Raw genomic sequence first — 15,744 nt, forward strand, 5'->3', positions numbered from 1 at the left:
GTATACTACTCAGTCCCAGTGCTCCCAGCACCCACTGATTCATCGCAGAACCACTGCATGTTAGTTCTACTTGATCAGCTTTGACCTAATTTGAAGAAAGATGGATTATTTATTCATTCTTGATGGCAGCATTGGTACTGCTCTCTTTCCCATACCCTCTACTACCATAAATGTCTGTTGGCTACCATGTGGGAGCACACACTATTTATTTTTATGTTGGGTCAACACATTCCTCTGAAAAAAGAATCTGTTCTTATCTTGTATTGTGATTATTTATACAGAAATGCATCTGATCAGAATCCTGAATAATTAGCAGGGTGAAACGTGCAAATACTTTAAATGGGATTCATGTGAAGCAGTTAAACCTATTTATTTTTTCTGATGGAAACATTTTGCAAACCAAAAAATATATTTTTCTCCAAGCAGGAGCTCTTGATTAATCCAGTTTCTGTTGGGCTCATTAACTGATAGTTATTAAAGCCAGTTTTTAAGCAAATTTCAGGTTGTTTCTGGTTGGGGTGCCTTCAATGATGTTGACATGTAATGTCACATTTTTAGAAATTATCTCAGCATTTCCAACACAGAAGTTCACCTCCCTTTAAACCCACATTTTAATCACACCATTTCCATTATGGGCTACCTCAGCAGTGTGAGCCAAATTCCTTACTTAAAAAGCCGAGCCATATTTTGATTAAACCATGTTTTATTATTCCTAATATTAGATGTAGATACACAAGTCAACAAACAGTATTTCTCGATTTGTAATGAAAATGCTCCACAGCACACTGACATCGTGTGGAAGGGTCTGGTATTACAGACACGTACCTGAAAATGGACAGCAGTTATACTTTTTGCAACAAGTTGCATTAGTAACAGTAGTAGTAAGAGTAACAACAGTAGCAATAATGTAATAACAGCAATTAATAATAGTAGTGATATCAACAACTCTGAGTTACAGAGGATGGGACAGACATTCGTCAAAAGTAAATGAAGGTATAGGCAGACAGGCTTATCAAATGCTGCAAGACAGACCATCAGAGGAAAAAATACAAGCTCCCAGCAGACAGCAAACGTCCTGCCTTCTTCTAAAAAAAGGAAGCCCAAAATGTCACCAGTCTGTGTTCACTTCAATACAAGTAAAAGATGATCTTCCTCGTCGGTACTCTCAGAACTTAAACCCCCTCTCCGACATCTATAATACAGACTTTCAGCGTTCTGGTCAAAGCACAATATTTAAAAAGATGCCGCACAAAAATGTGGACTCACAGCCAGCGGAGGATCACATCCACGAGACCAGGTCACCAGGGTCAAGGGTCAAAGAACAGTACGTGTGTGTGTGTGTGTGTGTGAGCGCCTCGGTGTCAAGTATGAGAAAACTTTTTGCGTCACTTGACCAATTTGGCCAAACTAATTTGAATCATTCACATTCAAATAGCCGATAAGAAAATACACTGTGTGACCTTTGAACCTCGAGTACCTTCACCTTCTGTGGAGCTCCTCCGTTCAAAATTGTGCACAACAGATTGTTTCTGGCTCTCGCACGTATGCAACGGCCGCTGCCGCACGGCAGCTTCAACAGGGGGGGGGGGGGGGGGGGGGGGGGGGTTCTGCCACCACCCAAAGCCAGTTTTCAGGGGCAGTGGGTCCGATCCAGTTTGCTCCAGGTGCCGCCAGCCGAGCCCAGTTGTGCTGCTGCGCGCACATTCGTTTGGGAGTGGAGAATAAGGCCAACCAGTGTAAGAACTACAACCAAATATGCACTTCCTGTGGACCTTTCTGCTCCAGCTTTACCGTTATTTTAAAAGGTAACAATTCACAACCCATCGCTTACACCTTTGAGGACGTCCCTAACTGCTATCCAGGAAGTTCCTGCTGTGTTTTGGCAGTTAGGAAAAGGCAAATTAACACTGCATCAGCACTAATATAAAATCTGCACGACTGCCAGTCTGACAAACTAACGGACTATAAATTCTTGTGCTGACAATGTCGATTGCTGTCGTTGCCAATGAGAAGAATCGCTCCCCGGGCCTCACGCGACCTCATGTGTCGGGAGTACACGGACGCGGATGAGAGCGGAGGGCAACGGTGAAATGCATGCGTGGAGAAATGGAGTCGTGCCACACGTAGCCGTGAGCGTCGGAGCCGGCTGAGGTTCCGCTTAATTCACACCGTACCTGTGACCCACATCAGCACAGGGCACATCTGCACCGGTGCTTTTGGACAGTATTCTTAAATGGAGGGTGGGTTCTTTTGTGTCTGCACTGGGCTCAGTAACGCCTCCATCAGGCAGCCTTGTTTACCGCACAATCATCCTCAATTCACCCGTAATGAGACCTGTCAGTTGTCCATCTGTCCTGCTCGCGTCCCTGTGGTCTGCAGCCACAGATAATGTGCTTTAATTTTTGTTTTTAAAACCCCCCAAACCGCCCCCCGCGCTTTCACACCTGCAGGTAGAGAACAGAAAGAGACAAATGAGAAGATTAGAACAGAAAACGATGGAATCGCCTCGAGGGTAACGCCAAGCCTGCATCTCAGAAAAACCAAAAGCAAAGAAGAGCTCAGTTTCTGAAACTTCCCCGTACGAGTTTTTCGGTGTCTGACTTCTATCCGCACTGAAAAGCAGCGTTCATCCGGCCACGTTTGATCAAGAATAACAGAAACGTGCAAACTTCACAGCACCACACGCACGCACTCACTAAAAAAACTAATCCTTCTCTGCACCCACCCCCCCCACCATTTTTACAGAAGTCAAAACTCAAGCAGAAAAGACCACTCAATGAAATGTTCCAATACAGGCAAATTTAGATCAAATAAAAAATAAAACCACTTATTAAATATATTTATATCATTTACTCAATGAAACTTGTCACTTACTGCACACTGCTAAAATTGAATGAGCTTTATTTTTGCAAAACACCTCATAAACTGTAATTCCTAAAAAAAGGGGAGAAAAAAATTAAATTAAATTAAAAGAAAATACATACAAGGGCAAGCCCAACATTCTCCACTAGTTAAACCAAATTTTTCTCTCCACAACATTAATCAAGATTCTCTATTTTAAAATCAATGTTTCATCAAACCAGCAAAAGCAAAAGATAAATAACAGCAATGATAATAACAGCAATAATGTTGATCAGGTTAATAACATCAATATTGAGAACAGAAATAGAGACTGATGCCATCTTGAAAACAGGGAATTCAAATCCAAGTGGGATTGAACATGGGAAAGCCTTCATCCAAGGTTTGGTAGACTAAAGCTGAACTGGACCTGGATCTGTGCTAACGCTAACCACTCCAGCTACTGACAGACTAAGGAGCCCTGCTGGCTGGCAGAGCTCACGTGAATGGATGAGGATTTTCAGCGACTGGAGCCTCTAAAGATGATGTAGGGATGGGGTGAATGAAAAAGATGATGACATTTAAAACTGGAGAGGAAAAAAAAGTTCTCTGTAAGCCGCAGACGAGCTGTGGATGAATTCCTTGGGGCCTGACGGATGTTTGTGTGACCTGGTTGTACTTTCCTTCCAGCCTGCTCGACTCTGTTGAAATTCTGACAAACGTAGCTTCTTGCGGTGGTTTGTTCTATTTCTTTTTGCCAAAGAAGCTGAACCTCTTCTCCCGATCCTTGTCTTTCCCGTCTTTGTTGCGCATGGTAACACCTCCGCCCTCGGCAGAGCTGGGCGAGATGGGAGGCATGGTCATGGCGCGGCTGAGTGCCCGGGGACCTCCTGGGGAGTCTCCTCCTCCTGATGGAACGGAGGCCAGGATGGAACGAATCCAGGAGCTCATTTCAGCCTAAAGATGGAGAGGAGCTTTACTGAATTCCAGCTTCTCTAAGATATTGTTTTTACAGTTTAGTTCTATGGCTCACCTCATCCTTTGCTTGGAACAGGAACTCTTTTCCATCCCCCAGCCTGCAGACATTGTTGAAAAATACAAACTGTTGATCCTTCCACCTCTTCTGGGCATTTCAACAGGACAGCCTGTCGCTTCTACTCACCTGAGCTTGAAGACGTGTTTCCTCTTCTTATAGTCATGAGCCACCTCACACACAGCCTCAGCAAGGCTGATGGGCACCTCTCCGTGGTATGGGATGCCATTGCTTGCACTTTTTCCATCTTTATAGAAGCCAAGACTTCCTTTTCTTAAGACACAGTAGACGTTCTGCCAGGACCTACAGAAAAAATGAAATCAAGCTTGGGACAGAATGACGAGGCAAGAGTCTCGTCACCTCTCTAATATCTGGCCGACCTCTGACCGCACCAACCTGGTAGCTGCCTTTTTGCTGTGGGACTCCATCTCCTGTTTTCGATTCAGCATCCCCTCCATGGTTTCTGGCCCAGATTCTGCTCCGCCCCGGTTCGGTAACGTCGCCGAAGGCTCGAGGCGAGAGGATGCCAGCCCGCTGTCCCTACCTGGACCGTTCACCGACTCAGATTCGGAGCCCTGTGGTTCCGGGAAGAAAAAGACTTTTGGTGAGTGGGTAAAAACAGACGGCTGGATGGATGCGAGTGAGCGGAGAAGCAGCCGATCGCAGCCAAACATAAAAAGCCGTTATGACAGAACCTGACAGAACCTGTGCTGTCACTCAGGGCAATTACACTTACAGGCATGTATTTACAGAAACGACACATAGTTTTTAAATGATCACAAAAAGAGCCTTTTACCAGATTTGTGAAAGGCCTGTTTATGTATAAAATAATGGAAGCATTCAAGCGTGTTGTCCTGAGTACAATAGCTCAAGCTTCTTTGTTTAGATCCCGTTATCGTCAGGTTTTAACATATTTGTCTTAAATTAACGATTCACTACAATGTCTTTAAAAGCAAATGCACAAATGTTTTTATTTTATTATTAAAAAGCAGAGAACCCCCCCGTATTTAAACACTAATTTTGAGCACTTAAAAATGACTGTTAAGTGTTGTGTCAGGGCTTGCTAGAACCGGGAACCTTTAAAACATAAGCATGTAAATTTTCTTAAGATTATGTTAAATGGTGTCGGAGAAACGACCTGTTAAATTCAAAGCTTTATCCGGTTTTAAATGATATTCCGTGGTAATTAAAGGGAGCCAAAGCCGACTTGTCGGCACAGCAGCTCATTTTATGGAGCGCCGATTACTTTAATGTTATGGAACCGAGGTTTTGAGGTAGCAGAGGCTTATATCAACAAAAGGGTGTATTTTTATTATTTGTCACTTGTGCAGCGGAGTAAAGGAGATTAAATAGGTGAAAATTCGAAAGCAGTTTGCCAGAAATACAGACACACACAGGAGGTGCGGACGTAGGGTCTCACGCCGAGTCACTTGGTTAAAAGGCTTGTGTGAGCAGCTCCCCAAACTAGCTGTGTTCAATATCCCACCCCAGCTCCTGTAACTGGTCTAGACAGATGTCTGCATGATCTAGAATGATGAAAAACGCGAAAGGTGATTAACGGGCCTCAAAAGAATCACCGGGGGTCAGGAAAAATTGCACGAACATGATAAAATTGTGAACTTTGACCGTCTTAATGGAAATATTAGTGAGCACATAAGAAAACATTTCCTTTCTCCTGCTAATGCCAGTTTTTCTATGGTCGAGCTGTTAGATGACCATCATATCACATATCACTAATCACGCCAGGTGCACACAAACCTGGGGGGGGGGTAAAACAAACTATTTTCTATGTACAGTTACAGCATCACAGTCACATTTATAGTCACTCTCAACCTGGTCAATACCAGCACAGACACAACAGCAACATGATCCATGAATCATGAATCTGCGTTGTCAACTTTAGGAGCGATGCGGATGGATGAATAAATCAATAAAGCGATGGTTTGCATCCATCACACAAAACGACGTCTGAGCAGAAAAAAAGGCACTGCTTATGACCAGGAGCTGAGCAGAGGAGAGGGGGGACTACACATCTGACCAAAGCTTTGTACTCACACGCTCCAGTTGTTTGGGCCTACACACACGCTTAGGATCTGATTTCTTTCCCAATGACAACGATAGCGATAATGACTGCTGGTGGAAACGCAATAAGAGATGGTGAACAGGTCAGACAAAAACTTCTAAGCCTCTAAATGGGTCATATTTTCAGAACTTTTTCCACACACTTTGATGACTGTAACTGCGCATTAAAAAGTGATCTGAAAGGTCCATGATGAATTTTTTGTTATCTATTTTAGTAGCTAAGTAAATTACCCACAATTTTATTAGAGTTTAATAATGGCAACCAGGACCCAGAGAAGATTATATGGGTGATCTTTTGATTTGATTGTAACAGACTAGACACATATACAGTTATGATATGTACTATGAATGAGTGATAAACATTACTTACAGGACCTTGGCCACTAATAACAGAAATAATATGCAGGTTCCCAGCAGCTCACTTTAAAGTAATTTGTGTTAATTTAATTAAATTATACAATATTACGGAAAAAGTCCATATTGTGATATAAAGCTGAAGAATATTAAAGAAGGACTTTATGCAAAGGAAGTATGGAACATGATATAAATGTGAGGGCAGATGTGGGAAACGGCGTAAAGAAAGGTGTCTCACCTGTGATGTGTCATTGTCGCTGTGCACGCCATTCACCGATACCGACTGGTTTAGTGTGGTCTGGTCCAGACTGGTTCTGGGTTTGGGAAAAGCTCAATTATAAATGTGAAGTGTGTTTGGCAGTATACGCACAATATGCCACCCATGACTAGAGCTTACCTGGCTGCAGAATCATGTACGTGACTCTCTGTGATATCTGCAGCTTCTTCAGCTGGGGGCGGTGTGGGGGGTCGCCGGGCTCTCTCCTCTTCCTCTCGCCTCCTCTGCATCTCTTGTTCCTCAAGCTGAAACATTGGAACTCAGTAAATCTATCTAACCTTCAGGTCTCCTCAGAGAATGAGAGATAATCAGATGTTAGATAGGTGCAGCCCATTCTCTACTCCTCTGTACGCACTGTGGTGAGCTTTTCCAGCAGAACAAAGCGATCCTCCCAGCCTACAGCGAGCTTCTCAAAGGCCTCATGACGCTTAATGAGGCTTTCAACTTCATCTACATTTGCCCCCAGCTCTGCTGCTCGCACCAGAGGTTCTTGGCCTGCCAACCAGGATTCTGCTATGTAAGCATCACGCCCAAACTGCAACACCTCCAGCACTGAGAAGGAGAGAAAAGGAAAATATTAAGAGCACTGCGTAGAACTGTGGTTTACTTCTCAAGTCTTAAAAAGAGACACTTCAACAATCAATCTGGGCATTCCTGTATTTACACAGTAGCAACGCGCCAAACAAAGAGATCCCTCATGTTTTTTCTTTCTTTTGACTTTGTGAGACTGACTGTGCCCTTATACACGTGTCACATGATAAGCACCCTTACCAATTTGTAAGTGGTCCATCTTGTCTTGCCACTTTTTGTTGATCTTGTCTCTCTTTTCCTGAAGTTGTATCAGCTTTTCTCTGATCTACAAATCAGGGAACATTCAGAAATTACATTAAAAATACATTTAAAAAATAACACAAAATTGCTGCGTAAACAACAACGTTGTGCTTTTACCTCATCGGATGCATAGTGATTATTGTTGAGGAGAGTATTTCCCATTTCAATACAGGCAGTAAAGCTGTCTGCCCTGGTTTCAATCTCTGATTTAATGTCCTGATGATTGGCAATGACCAGTCCCGCAGAGGACACGTCCCTGGAACAACAGAGAGAAGGGTGAGCTGTATGCCCAGAGGACTGTTATAGTAATGTGAAAACAGAGACAGAAAATGCCAATCACCTGGGGCTGTCATGTGCATCAATCTGCAGGTTGACACCATCCATCCAAAGCATAAGGTCACGCACCATGTTGAAGAAGCGGAACTTCTCTACTGTGTCCAGCAGGAGGACCCTGCGTGCCTGACCAGCATCCAGAAGACCCTCCCAAGCAGACGTCACCGCATGTTCACTCCGCTGAATGTCATCAGCTTTCTCCCCGGCATAAGCCTTCTGGAGCCGTGCTGCATCATCCTGCACCTGGTTTACCTAAATCATCAAAGGTGAGGTACAGGGGATGTTTAGCATGTCTGTGTATGCGACTGTCTCGTCTAACATCCTTTTATTAGCTGACTCACCTGTCCACTCAGGGCCTGAATGTCATTTTCAAATGTGTTGTGCTGCCTGTGTAGATGCTGAACGGTGTTCAGGTCTCGACCGAGGTCAGAAGGCAGCCCCTCCCTCTTCTCTTTAATACGCCCCAGCACCTCCGTGGCATCCTGGTGGAAGCGGTGCAGCTCGTACGAGGCCGCCAGCATCTGTGTGCGTGTGTCGATCAGCTCCAGCAGATCGGCCCAAGCCTCGTTTAAGCCGTCCTTCCACTCAGCAACACTGGCGTTCTCAGGATGGCCTGACTCAATCAAGTCATCTGCCAGTGCATTAACACCATCGACGCGCTCTTGGCCGATGGTGCTGGTGTCACGAGCGAACTCTCGGAACTTGTCCCTCAGCATCTTTCCATAGAAAAAAGTGATGTACCATTAATATGGGCTAATTACAGAGTCAGACTTCCTAAAACCTGCAACTGAGGGAATAGTCTTACAGTAACATGTTCATAGTCTTGTCCTAGTTCGTGTGAACCAGCGACCACTTCTCTCTCTGCGATCCACTGCTCCAGGTCATCCACTTCCCGCTTAAGCTGAGTCAGTCGCAGCCTCTCCTGAAGCCGCCCACGGCGCTCCTCGGCAAGATCTTTCAAACCGGCATACAGTTTGTCCACCTGTGCTTGCCGTAAGGTGATTCGCTCACTGTCAACATAGAAATGGACAGCTTTTGTGACGGTTTACCACTTTATTTAATGCATGAACACAAAGTTTAAGCTCTCACCTTTCTGGGTGTTCACTGTTGACCATGAGACGGCTGCTGTTGGCTAATTGATGAATAGTTTGGGCGTAGTCTTCCAGTGCTTGCTCCAGACTCTGGTGCTTCTTGACCATCACTAATGCACTTTGTTCATCCTATGAGGCAAAAGTGCATTTGGGATTGATACAACACGCTGCCATTATCCTAGATCAACGAAGAAAAAAGAACATGTTGTATATTTTCCATTGTACCTTGGCTTTTTCCTCAGACATCATATGCAGTTCCTGCTCTCCCATCCAGGCTTCTGCTTCTGCTGCATCAGTATAGAACTGCTGTGCACGATTGGCCTCTATTAGACGGGTGTGACGCTTGTCTGTTTCAGCAATTAGCTGGTTCCAGAGGTCCTGCAGTTCACCGAGGCGCTCCTCTTGAACCGACTGTCTCTCACCATCTACCTGGCTCTGGGTCTTACTTCGTCTGTCAATATCATCGATGCGAGGCTGGTGACCCTGGATCTCTTTCTGCAACGTCTAATTCAGAAACAAAGCAGGTGAGTTGGGAGTTTTGTGATTTTTTCTTCTTCAAATCTATATACAGTGTAAAAAGTATTGAACAATGCAAACACTCTTAAAGTTCACTGCAGCAAACATCACTTTACCTGGTTCTTTTTGATCAACAGCTGTACAGTTGGGAGGTCTTTTCCATGGTCCGTGGAGGTTGCCAGAGGCATCCTCTCTTTCACCCAAAGCTGAGAGAAATACAGAACACTATGTGAATATTTGGCAGAAAAGGAGCCCAGAGAAAAACTAATAACTCCTATATTGTGTCTATATACAAGTCATACAGGTATTCCAACTCACAATTTCATCTTCAAGATCTCTGTTAAACTGATGTGCTTCTTTGGAGGCTAGTAGCTGCTGCCTCCTCAGATTGAGAGGCTCTTGGAGGTTGGCGAATGTATCAGTGACACGTCTTTGCTGGCCATCAACCTCAGTGAGTCCAGCATCTTCCTGGGACAGGGCCAGAGCCTGGGACTGGAGAGACTGTACCTCCTTCTCTCTGACCTCCATCTGGTGCTCCAACATCTTCACGGGAAAAATTAAAAAGTGTCAATCAAACTGATTTCACTCCAGCTATATCGCTCAGACAAATCACAATTCATACATTAAAACCCTTTAGTAGATGAAGCCCATTGGTGTCACCACAAAACTTTACAACACATTTTAAATCAGGTACATTTTTACATGATAAATGAGTGTTTCGCTTGCACGATGGGACTTACCTGGTGCTTCTTAAGCAGGATGTTGACACTGGTCAAATCTTTTCCATAGTCGTCACTTTGCAGCTGACCTTCGAGGTTTTTCAACCAGACATCCAAAGCAGAGCAGCTCTGTGTAAAGAGCTCTGCTCGGTTAGCATCAAACAAGCATTGGGCTTTGGTCTGGGTGGTTCCCTCAAGCTCCTCCCACTGCCGTTGTAGATCCTGAAGGGTCTGCTCCACCACTGGCTTCAGTTCAGGCTTCTCTGCCACCAGGGCCTGTCCCTCCTGTTGGAGACGCAGGAGATATGAGCAAATTTAAGGTGATTAAAGGTTAAAGGTCAACCCTGGATAACTATCCCCATTATGAGTGTCGTCTCATAAACAGACAGAAAGTTTGCAACGACATACCTTATCAATTTTGTCCAGCCAGTCCTTGTTGGAGGCCAATTCTGCCATGAAGGCCTGATGTTTCTGCCATTTGCTGTGAAGATTTCTGGCCTCATCATAAGACATGTCCTGTGCTGTCAGCATCTTTTCATTTATCCACAGTGTGAGCTACGCAAAATAAAAAAAATCATTAAGTGCTTATCCTAGATTTACATTTTCTTCCCATTTTCCCACACTCTTCTATTTAATATGGCGCATGAGCTTTAAAGAGAAATTAATCTATTTGGCATCTTTATTTAAACATAATTCAATGAAAAATCATGTACCTCCTGTCCATCTTGTAGGAAGTGTTGAAGCTCACGGTTGTCCTTGAGCTTGGTAAGTAACTCATTTGCTGCTTCCTTATTTTTACGATGCCTAAAGAAAAGCAGGAAGAAAGTTGAGCCGGGCTCCATGTGCAAATTTCAAAAAGGCTTAGATGTTATATGTTCTCTCTAAATTTACTTATGTTCTAACCTTTCTTGGATGGAATCAACTTTTTCCTGGATCTTATCAGAGTTTGCATTGGAGTCATTAATGAGACGCCGTCCAGACTCCACAACCCCAGTTATCTTCTCCTCACTGGCTTCTGTGGTCGTGAGGAAATCTTCATGCTTCTTTATAGCCTCCTCGGCTCCCTGGAGACTGGTGGGCATCTCTGTGTGGGATAGCACATACTCCTACGCAGAAAACAGGGGAAGGCAATGTCAACACTCCTTACACACAACTATCTCAAATATTTATTTCTTTAAAATTCAATTCAATAATACATTTGACTCTGGGAGTTTTTGCCAAATTTTTAGAAATATTCTGCTACGGTGGTTTCAATTAAGCCATATTTCTCCAGAACAAGGCTGAATTCCATGAGAATCTTCCTAACCTGGCTATTGAGGAACGTCTCAGCCTGCTTTGCATCTCTCAAGAAGGTCTGGAAGTCAAAGGCTTGAGCCAAAAGACTGTGGCGATTCTCCCACATGCGCCGCAGCTCATGCCAGCCGGTATCTAGTGCCTGGAGCCTTTGGGCCAGGAACATGTGCTGAGCATCTGTCTGACCTTGGGTCACCTCTTCACCAACTGCTCGCATCTTCTCATAGTCCTCCTTATAGTTGTCCACCTCATTCTTTATACTCTCGTGCTGGGCAAGCAAACTCTCCGCCTCAGGAAGAGAGGTAGGAATATCTTCTGAAGCCACTGCTGTCTGGGTGCGAGACAACCAGGTTTGGAAATCATCCAAATCCCTAAGGAAGCCCTGCAGCTTGCTGGCTTCACCCAGTGACTCCTCACGACGTTTCATGGTGTCGTTCAAGTCCTCCCACACTTCTTGAATCTCTGTCAGACGACCCTGGATCTCTCCAGCCTGATCTGGATGTTCCTTGGCCAGCTTTTCTGCTTCTGTTCTTAGGTCATCCAATTTGCCCTTAAGGAACCACAATTAATGATTCAATTTCAGAAATATGATAAAATAGCCCAACCTCATAAAGTAAATACGCATAATCGTTTTAACGTGCTGTATTTTACCAGTTCTTCATACCTGAATGGCCTCCAGGTCCCTCTCCATCCCCGTGAGTTTGCGCTGTAGTGCCATCACTCCAGCCAGGTCATTGCCCAGGCCTTGAGTGGATTCAATCACTTTGGTCTTTTCCTTCATCCAAGTTTGGATCTCATTACACTCCAGGTGGTAGTTCTGGATATTAAGGGCAGATTCTAGGTCTTCTTTCTTTTGACCAGCCAGTTGCTCAAACTCCTTCCATCTGGAGAATCAAGAAAACATTTTATGCTAAACGGTACCAGAACTTCATGTTGAATAGAAATATATTTATGCAAGTTCCAGAAACTTTGTAGGTTTGCTCTGACCTGTTCTTCAGTTGGTCTCGTGTCTGATGAATTTGGTCTTTGTTACGGTTGTCGGAACTCAGGAGCTGCTCGGCTACCTGATTCACATCAGTGACACGAGCGCCGAGGTTATTCATCTCAGGTTCCAGGGTGTCAAACCTGCAGCCATAAATAATAGATTCGTTTCAGTTTAATCTTTTGTCATTAGATAGTTCAGGTGACAAAAAAAAACAGCATTAATTAATCAGAGTTTCACATGAATTAGGTTTCTTTTAAACATTGTTTATTGTTCCAACTACATTTGTGTCACCCAGACAAACCTCTGCTGCACGACTTCCAAGTCTTCCAGTTTGGTTGGGATCTCCATGCCGTGCAACCACTGCTCCTTTTCCTCCACCCAGAGCAGGCAGGCACCAGCTTCACTAAACATGCGGTAGAGTGCCAACGCACCCTCAAGGGCTTGACGCCGTGCAGCCGACAGAGACTCCAGTTCTTCGTAGCGCTGCTCAATGGCAGGCAAACGTCCATCCACCTGCAGGCATGGCAAGAAAAAAAAAAAGAAGTATGACAAACGGAGCTGCATCATTAAAGAAGTATGAAAAAGAACACACATACCTCAGGGAAGTGAACAAAGGCCTGCGGCAATGCTTGGGCCTGCTCGTGTAGCGAATCAATAAGGGGACGGTGGCTCTTGATTTCTTCCTCGATCTCCCTTTGTTTGCGAGCCAATGTTTGGGTGGAGAACTCGTCATGACCCACCTCCTGACTAGACACCTGCCTAAATGTCTCCATGATCCATGCTTCCATGTCATTGGCATCTGTTTGGAATTGGTGCAGTGCCACTGATTCCTTAAGGCTCTGCTCTCTCAGCTTGGTTGTCTAGGTAATAAAAAAACAAAATGCATTTAGGAAAGGTAGCTTTTATATTTAAGGCATATTAAAATAAAGGAAATAGAGATCGACCCACTTCTTCCAGATGATTCCACTGCCCACGGATATCTTCAACTCTCTCGCTGACCTCTGGGGCTCCAAAATGTCCCTCCTTAATCAAAGCTTCTCCAACAGCAATGCTGTTACTCAGAGGGCCATACCGAGCTGCCATCTCATCTGTGAAAGCTTCATGTTTACTGAGAAGGTGAAGGGCAGACGTGAGGTCACGACCACAGTCTCCACTGGCCAGGATCTGCTCCTGTTCTCGGATCCAAGCTGCCTCCTCTCCAACATCCCATAGGAACTGCCACAGGCGGCGTGAATCCTCTAGCTGCTCTCTGCGTTTTACAGCAAGCTGTCCAAGTTCCTCATAAGCCTGGCCCAGCAGGTCAACCTTCTCGCTAACTAATCCTGGCTCGCATGGTTTGTAGGCTGACAAGCAAGACACAAATGTATGGCATCATATACATATATATATATATCACCTCCAGAGTCAATAAAAGTGGTGTAAACAGTGTAAATGACTCACCCTGTTCATAAGAAGTGAAGCGCTGTGCAGCTCCCTGCACACCCTTGATCCTCTCTGCCTGGGCTGAAATATCAGCCTCCACCAGGGTGTGTTTCTGTAGCAGGTCTAACACATCATGCAGATGTTTGCCACTGTCTGGAGACTGCAGACGACTCTGAAACACAGTCCAGTATACTTTCAGCATTCAATAGTATAGCCATTTAAGTTAATATTATGTAAGTTCAATTTAGAAATGGTTTTCTTACTTAAATAAAAATAAATAACTAAAGCCACACTGTCAACACTCAGTAGCTTGAGAACATTACCCTACATAGAGGCAGAAAAAGTGTTTTTTGTGATCAGGGCCAGTACCTTCATATCTCCCATCCAGTCCATAATGTAGCGCATCTCTTGAAACAGTCTCTGCAGATCACGGTGAGCATTTAGCCGCTCTCTTCGTGCAGCTAGCAGCTCTTTCAGATACTCCCACAGGCGAAGTACATTATCCCTTCTAGCAACTACGCGCCTTACATCATGGTAGTTCTCTGCTTCAAGCTCTCTAGCAACAGCTTGTACAGCAGCCACGCGCTCCCAATATGCCCCGATATCAGTTTCAATGGCCTCATGTTTACGTGTGGCAGCTTCCACTGCTCCCAAATTAGTTCCAAAGTTGTCCTAGCAACAACAAAATTCAGCTCATCATCAAATTCTGGCAATAGTCACAGTAAAAACGTACATGTGAAGCCTCAACTGAGGATTTTTGTTACCTGGGAGACCAACCGTTGGTTCTCGCTCAGCCACGTCTCCCTCATAGCTGCTTTGCGGTCGAACCGTGCAGCGAGCATTTCCAGTTTCTCCTGGCGAATCAACTCATTTCTTAGGGCCAACTCTCGCTCATGCTCGGCCTTTTCCAGTCTCTCCCAGGCCTGAGAGGAGAGCACAAAAATGTTGACAACATGTTGCAGATACGGTTTAACAATTGTATAGATGGATGAAAGATTGCAGTTGTGTCGATGCATGTGGTCAACAAAGGGCAGCAATAGGCTCAGCCAGTCACTTACGGAGAACATGAATGGTTTGATCTTACCTTGTTGATGTCAGAGATGAGTTTGCCCTCTTTTGGCATGTAGACTTTCTGATTGTTTGCTCTCATTTTGCTCTGGATAGTAAAGAGGAGAACTTCCAGATTTCCTTTCTCTGTAAATCTGTAGATACACAGTATTTACTTTAAAAACTTGTTTTCCTGATAATTTTACATATCTGGACATGGACTGGGTCATTGAGTTACTCACTTGGGGGGTTTCTCCACAGTCCTGTAGGAGTTGAAAGCCTGGAGCTGGTTCTGCACTCCACTCAGAGAGTTAGCAAGCTGCCGGTCATTCAGGGTCACTATGGTCTGTTCAATCCACTGAAGCAGCTCTGAGGCTAAGGTCTCATATTTCTCTATCAACTGGTCTGCCTCAATAGCGTAGTCCAGCACCTGATACCGACACATTGGTTGGATTTAAACCAACCGGTAGCGATATTTGATGTAAATATTAGTACGCAAACAGAAAGAGATCCAACCTTGCCGATTCTTTTGCCCTCTACTGCCAGGGCCTTCATCTTGGAGAAGTAATGGTAGTAGGTCGCCACATAAGTAATGATGGACTTTTCATCAGGCTGATCAACATTAACATCTGGAGGAAATAAAAGGATAGCATTAAATTAACCCTGTAGTCTTTACAGTTCTTCTTTGTTTGAAAGCTGCATGAATGAGAAAATCCATTTTTAAACATAGTCCAAATGAAGACGTTATTTTTTTCAGAACTAAATTACTCTTGCTGACATATGATTTAGTGATATCAGCTACAATTAATTCCACTAATCCTCCATGCTCCTAACAGCCATCCGTCTGTTAGGACAAGAAGCAACTTAGTGCTTAGTCAGCAGCACCAGGCTGTCAGTGTGACCTGGACGAAGTGAAGTGTCTG

General features: G+C 44.4%; 1 protein-coding gene across 6 annotated transcripts in view; it reads right to left on the reverse strand.

Annotated features, from left to right (window-relative positions):
* Window positions 1-685: 685 nt before the first annotated feature.
* Window positions 686-15,744, reverse strand: part of sptbn2 (spectrin, beta, non-erythrocytic 2) — a 33,401-nt gene continuing 18,342 nt past the window's right edge. For 2 of the 6 annotated variants that reach the window (XM_029847906.1, XM_029847908.1), the window contains 33 exons: window positions 15,338-15,450; window positions 15,064-15,251; window positions 14,859-14,976; window positions 14,539-14,697; window positions 14,144-14,446; window positions 13,793-13,946; window positions 13,301-13,695; window positions 12,949-13,212; window positions 12,654-12,865; window positions 12,355-12,492; window positions 12,032-12,251; window positions 11,381-11,917; window positions 10,978-11,180; window positions 10,788-10,878; window positions 10,483-10,629; window positions 10,096-10,359; window positions 9,674-9,898; window positions 9,472-9,561; window positions 9,065-9,343; window positions 8,838-8,968; window positions 8,554-8,758; window positions 8,090-8,464; window positions 7,756-8,000; window positions 7,533-7,671; window positions 7,356-7,440; window positions 6,940-7,136; window positions 6,705-6,829; window positions 6,546-6,621; window positions 5,927-6,004; window positions 4,268-4,446; window positions 4,001-4,174; window positions 3,872-3,914; window positions 686-3,795 (listed from right to left, as the gene is read on the reverse strand). In XM_029847906.1, the coding sequence (XP_029703766.1) occupies window positions 3,583-3,795; window positions 3,872-3,914; window positions 4,001-4,174; window positions 4,268-4,446; window positions 5,927-6,004; window positions 6,546-6,621; window positions 6,705-6,829; window positions 6,940-7,136; window positions 7,356-7,440; window positions 7,533-7,671; window positions 7,756-8,000; window positions 8,090-8,464; window positions 8,554-8,758; window positions 8,838-8,968; window positions 9,065-9,343; window positions 9,472-9,561; window positions 9,674-9,898; window positions 10,096-10,359; window positions 10,483-10,629; window positions 10,788-10,878; window positions 10,978-11,180; window positions 11,381-11,917; window positions 12,032-12,251; window positions 12,355-12,492; window positions 12,654-12,865; window positions 12,949-13,212; window positions 13,301-13,695; window positions 13,793-13,946; window positions 14,144-14,446; window positions 14,539-14,697; window positions 14,859-14,976; window positions 15,064-15,251; window positions 15,338-15,450 (6,365 nt within the window). In that variant the 3' untranslated portion in view covers window positions 686-3,582. The remainder of the gene's footprint in view (window positions 3,796-3,871; window positions 3,915-4,000; window positions 4,175-4,267; window positions 4,447-5,926; window positions 6,005-6,545; window positions 6,622-6,704; window positions 6,830-6,939; window positions 7,137-7,355; window positions 7,441-7,532; window positions 7,672-7,755; window positions 8,001-8,089; window positions 8,465-8,553; window positions 8,759-8,837; window positions 8,969-9,064; window positions 9,344-9,471; window positions 9,562-9,673; window positions 9,899-10,095; window positions 10,360-10,482; window positions 10,630-10,787; window positions 10,879-10,977; window positions 11,181-11,380; window positions 11,918-12,031; window positions 12,252-12,354; window positions 12,493-12,653; window positions 12,866-12,948; window positions 13,213-13,300; window positions 13,696-13,792; window positions 13,947-14,143; window positions 14,447-14,538; window positions 14,698-14,858; window positions 14,977-15,063; window positions 15,252-15,337; window positions 15,451-15,744) is intronic. The other 4 variants (XM_029847910.1, XM_029847909.1, XM_029847907.1 and 1 more) reach the window with 3 other exon arrangements.

Source organism: Takifugu rubripes, chromosome 15 (assembly GCF_901000725.2).
Source record: "Takifugu rubripes chromosome 15, fTakRub1.2, whole genome shotgun sequence".
NCBI lineage: Eukaryota > Metazoa > Chordata > Actinopteri > Tetraodontiformes > Tetraodontidae > Takifugu > Takifugu rubripes.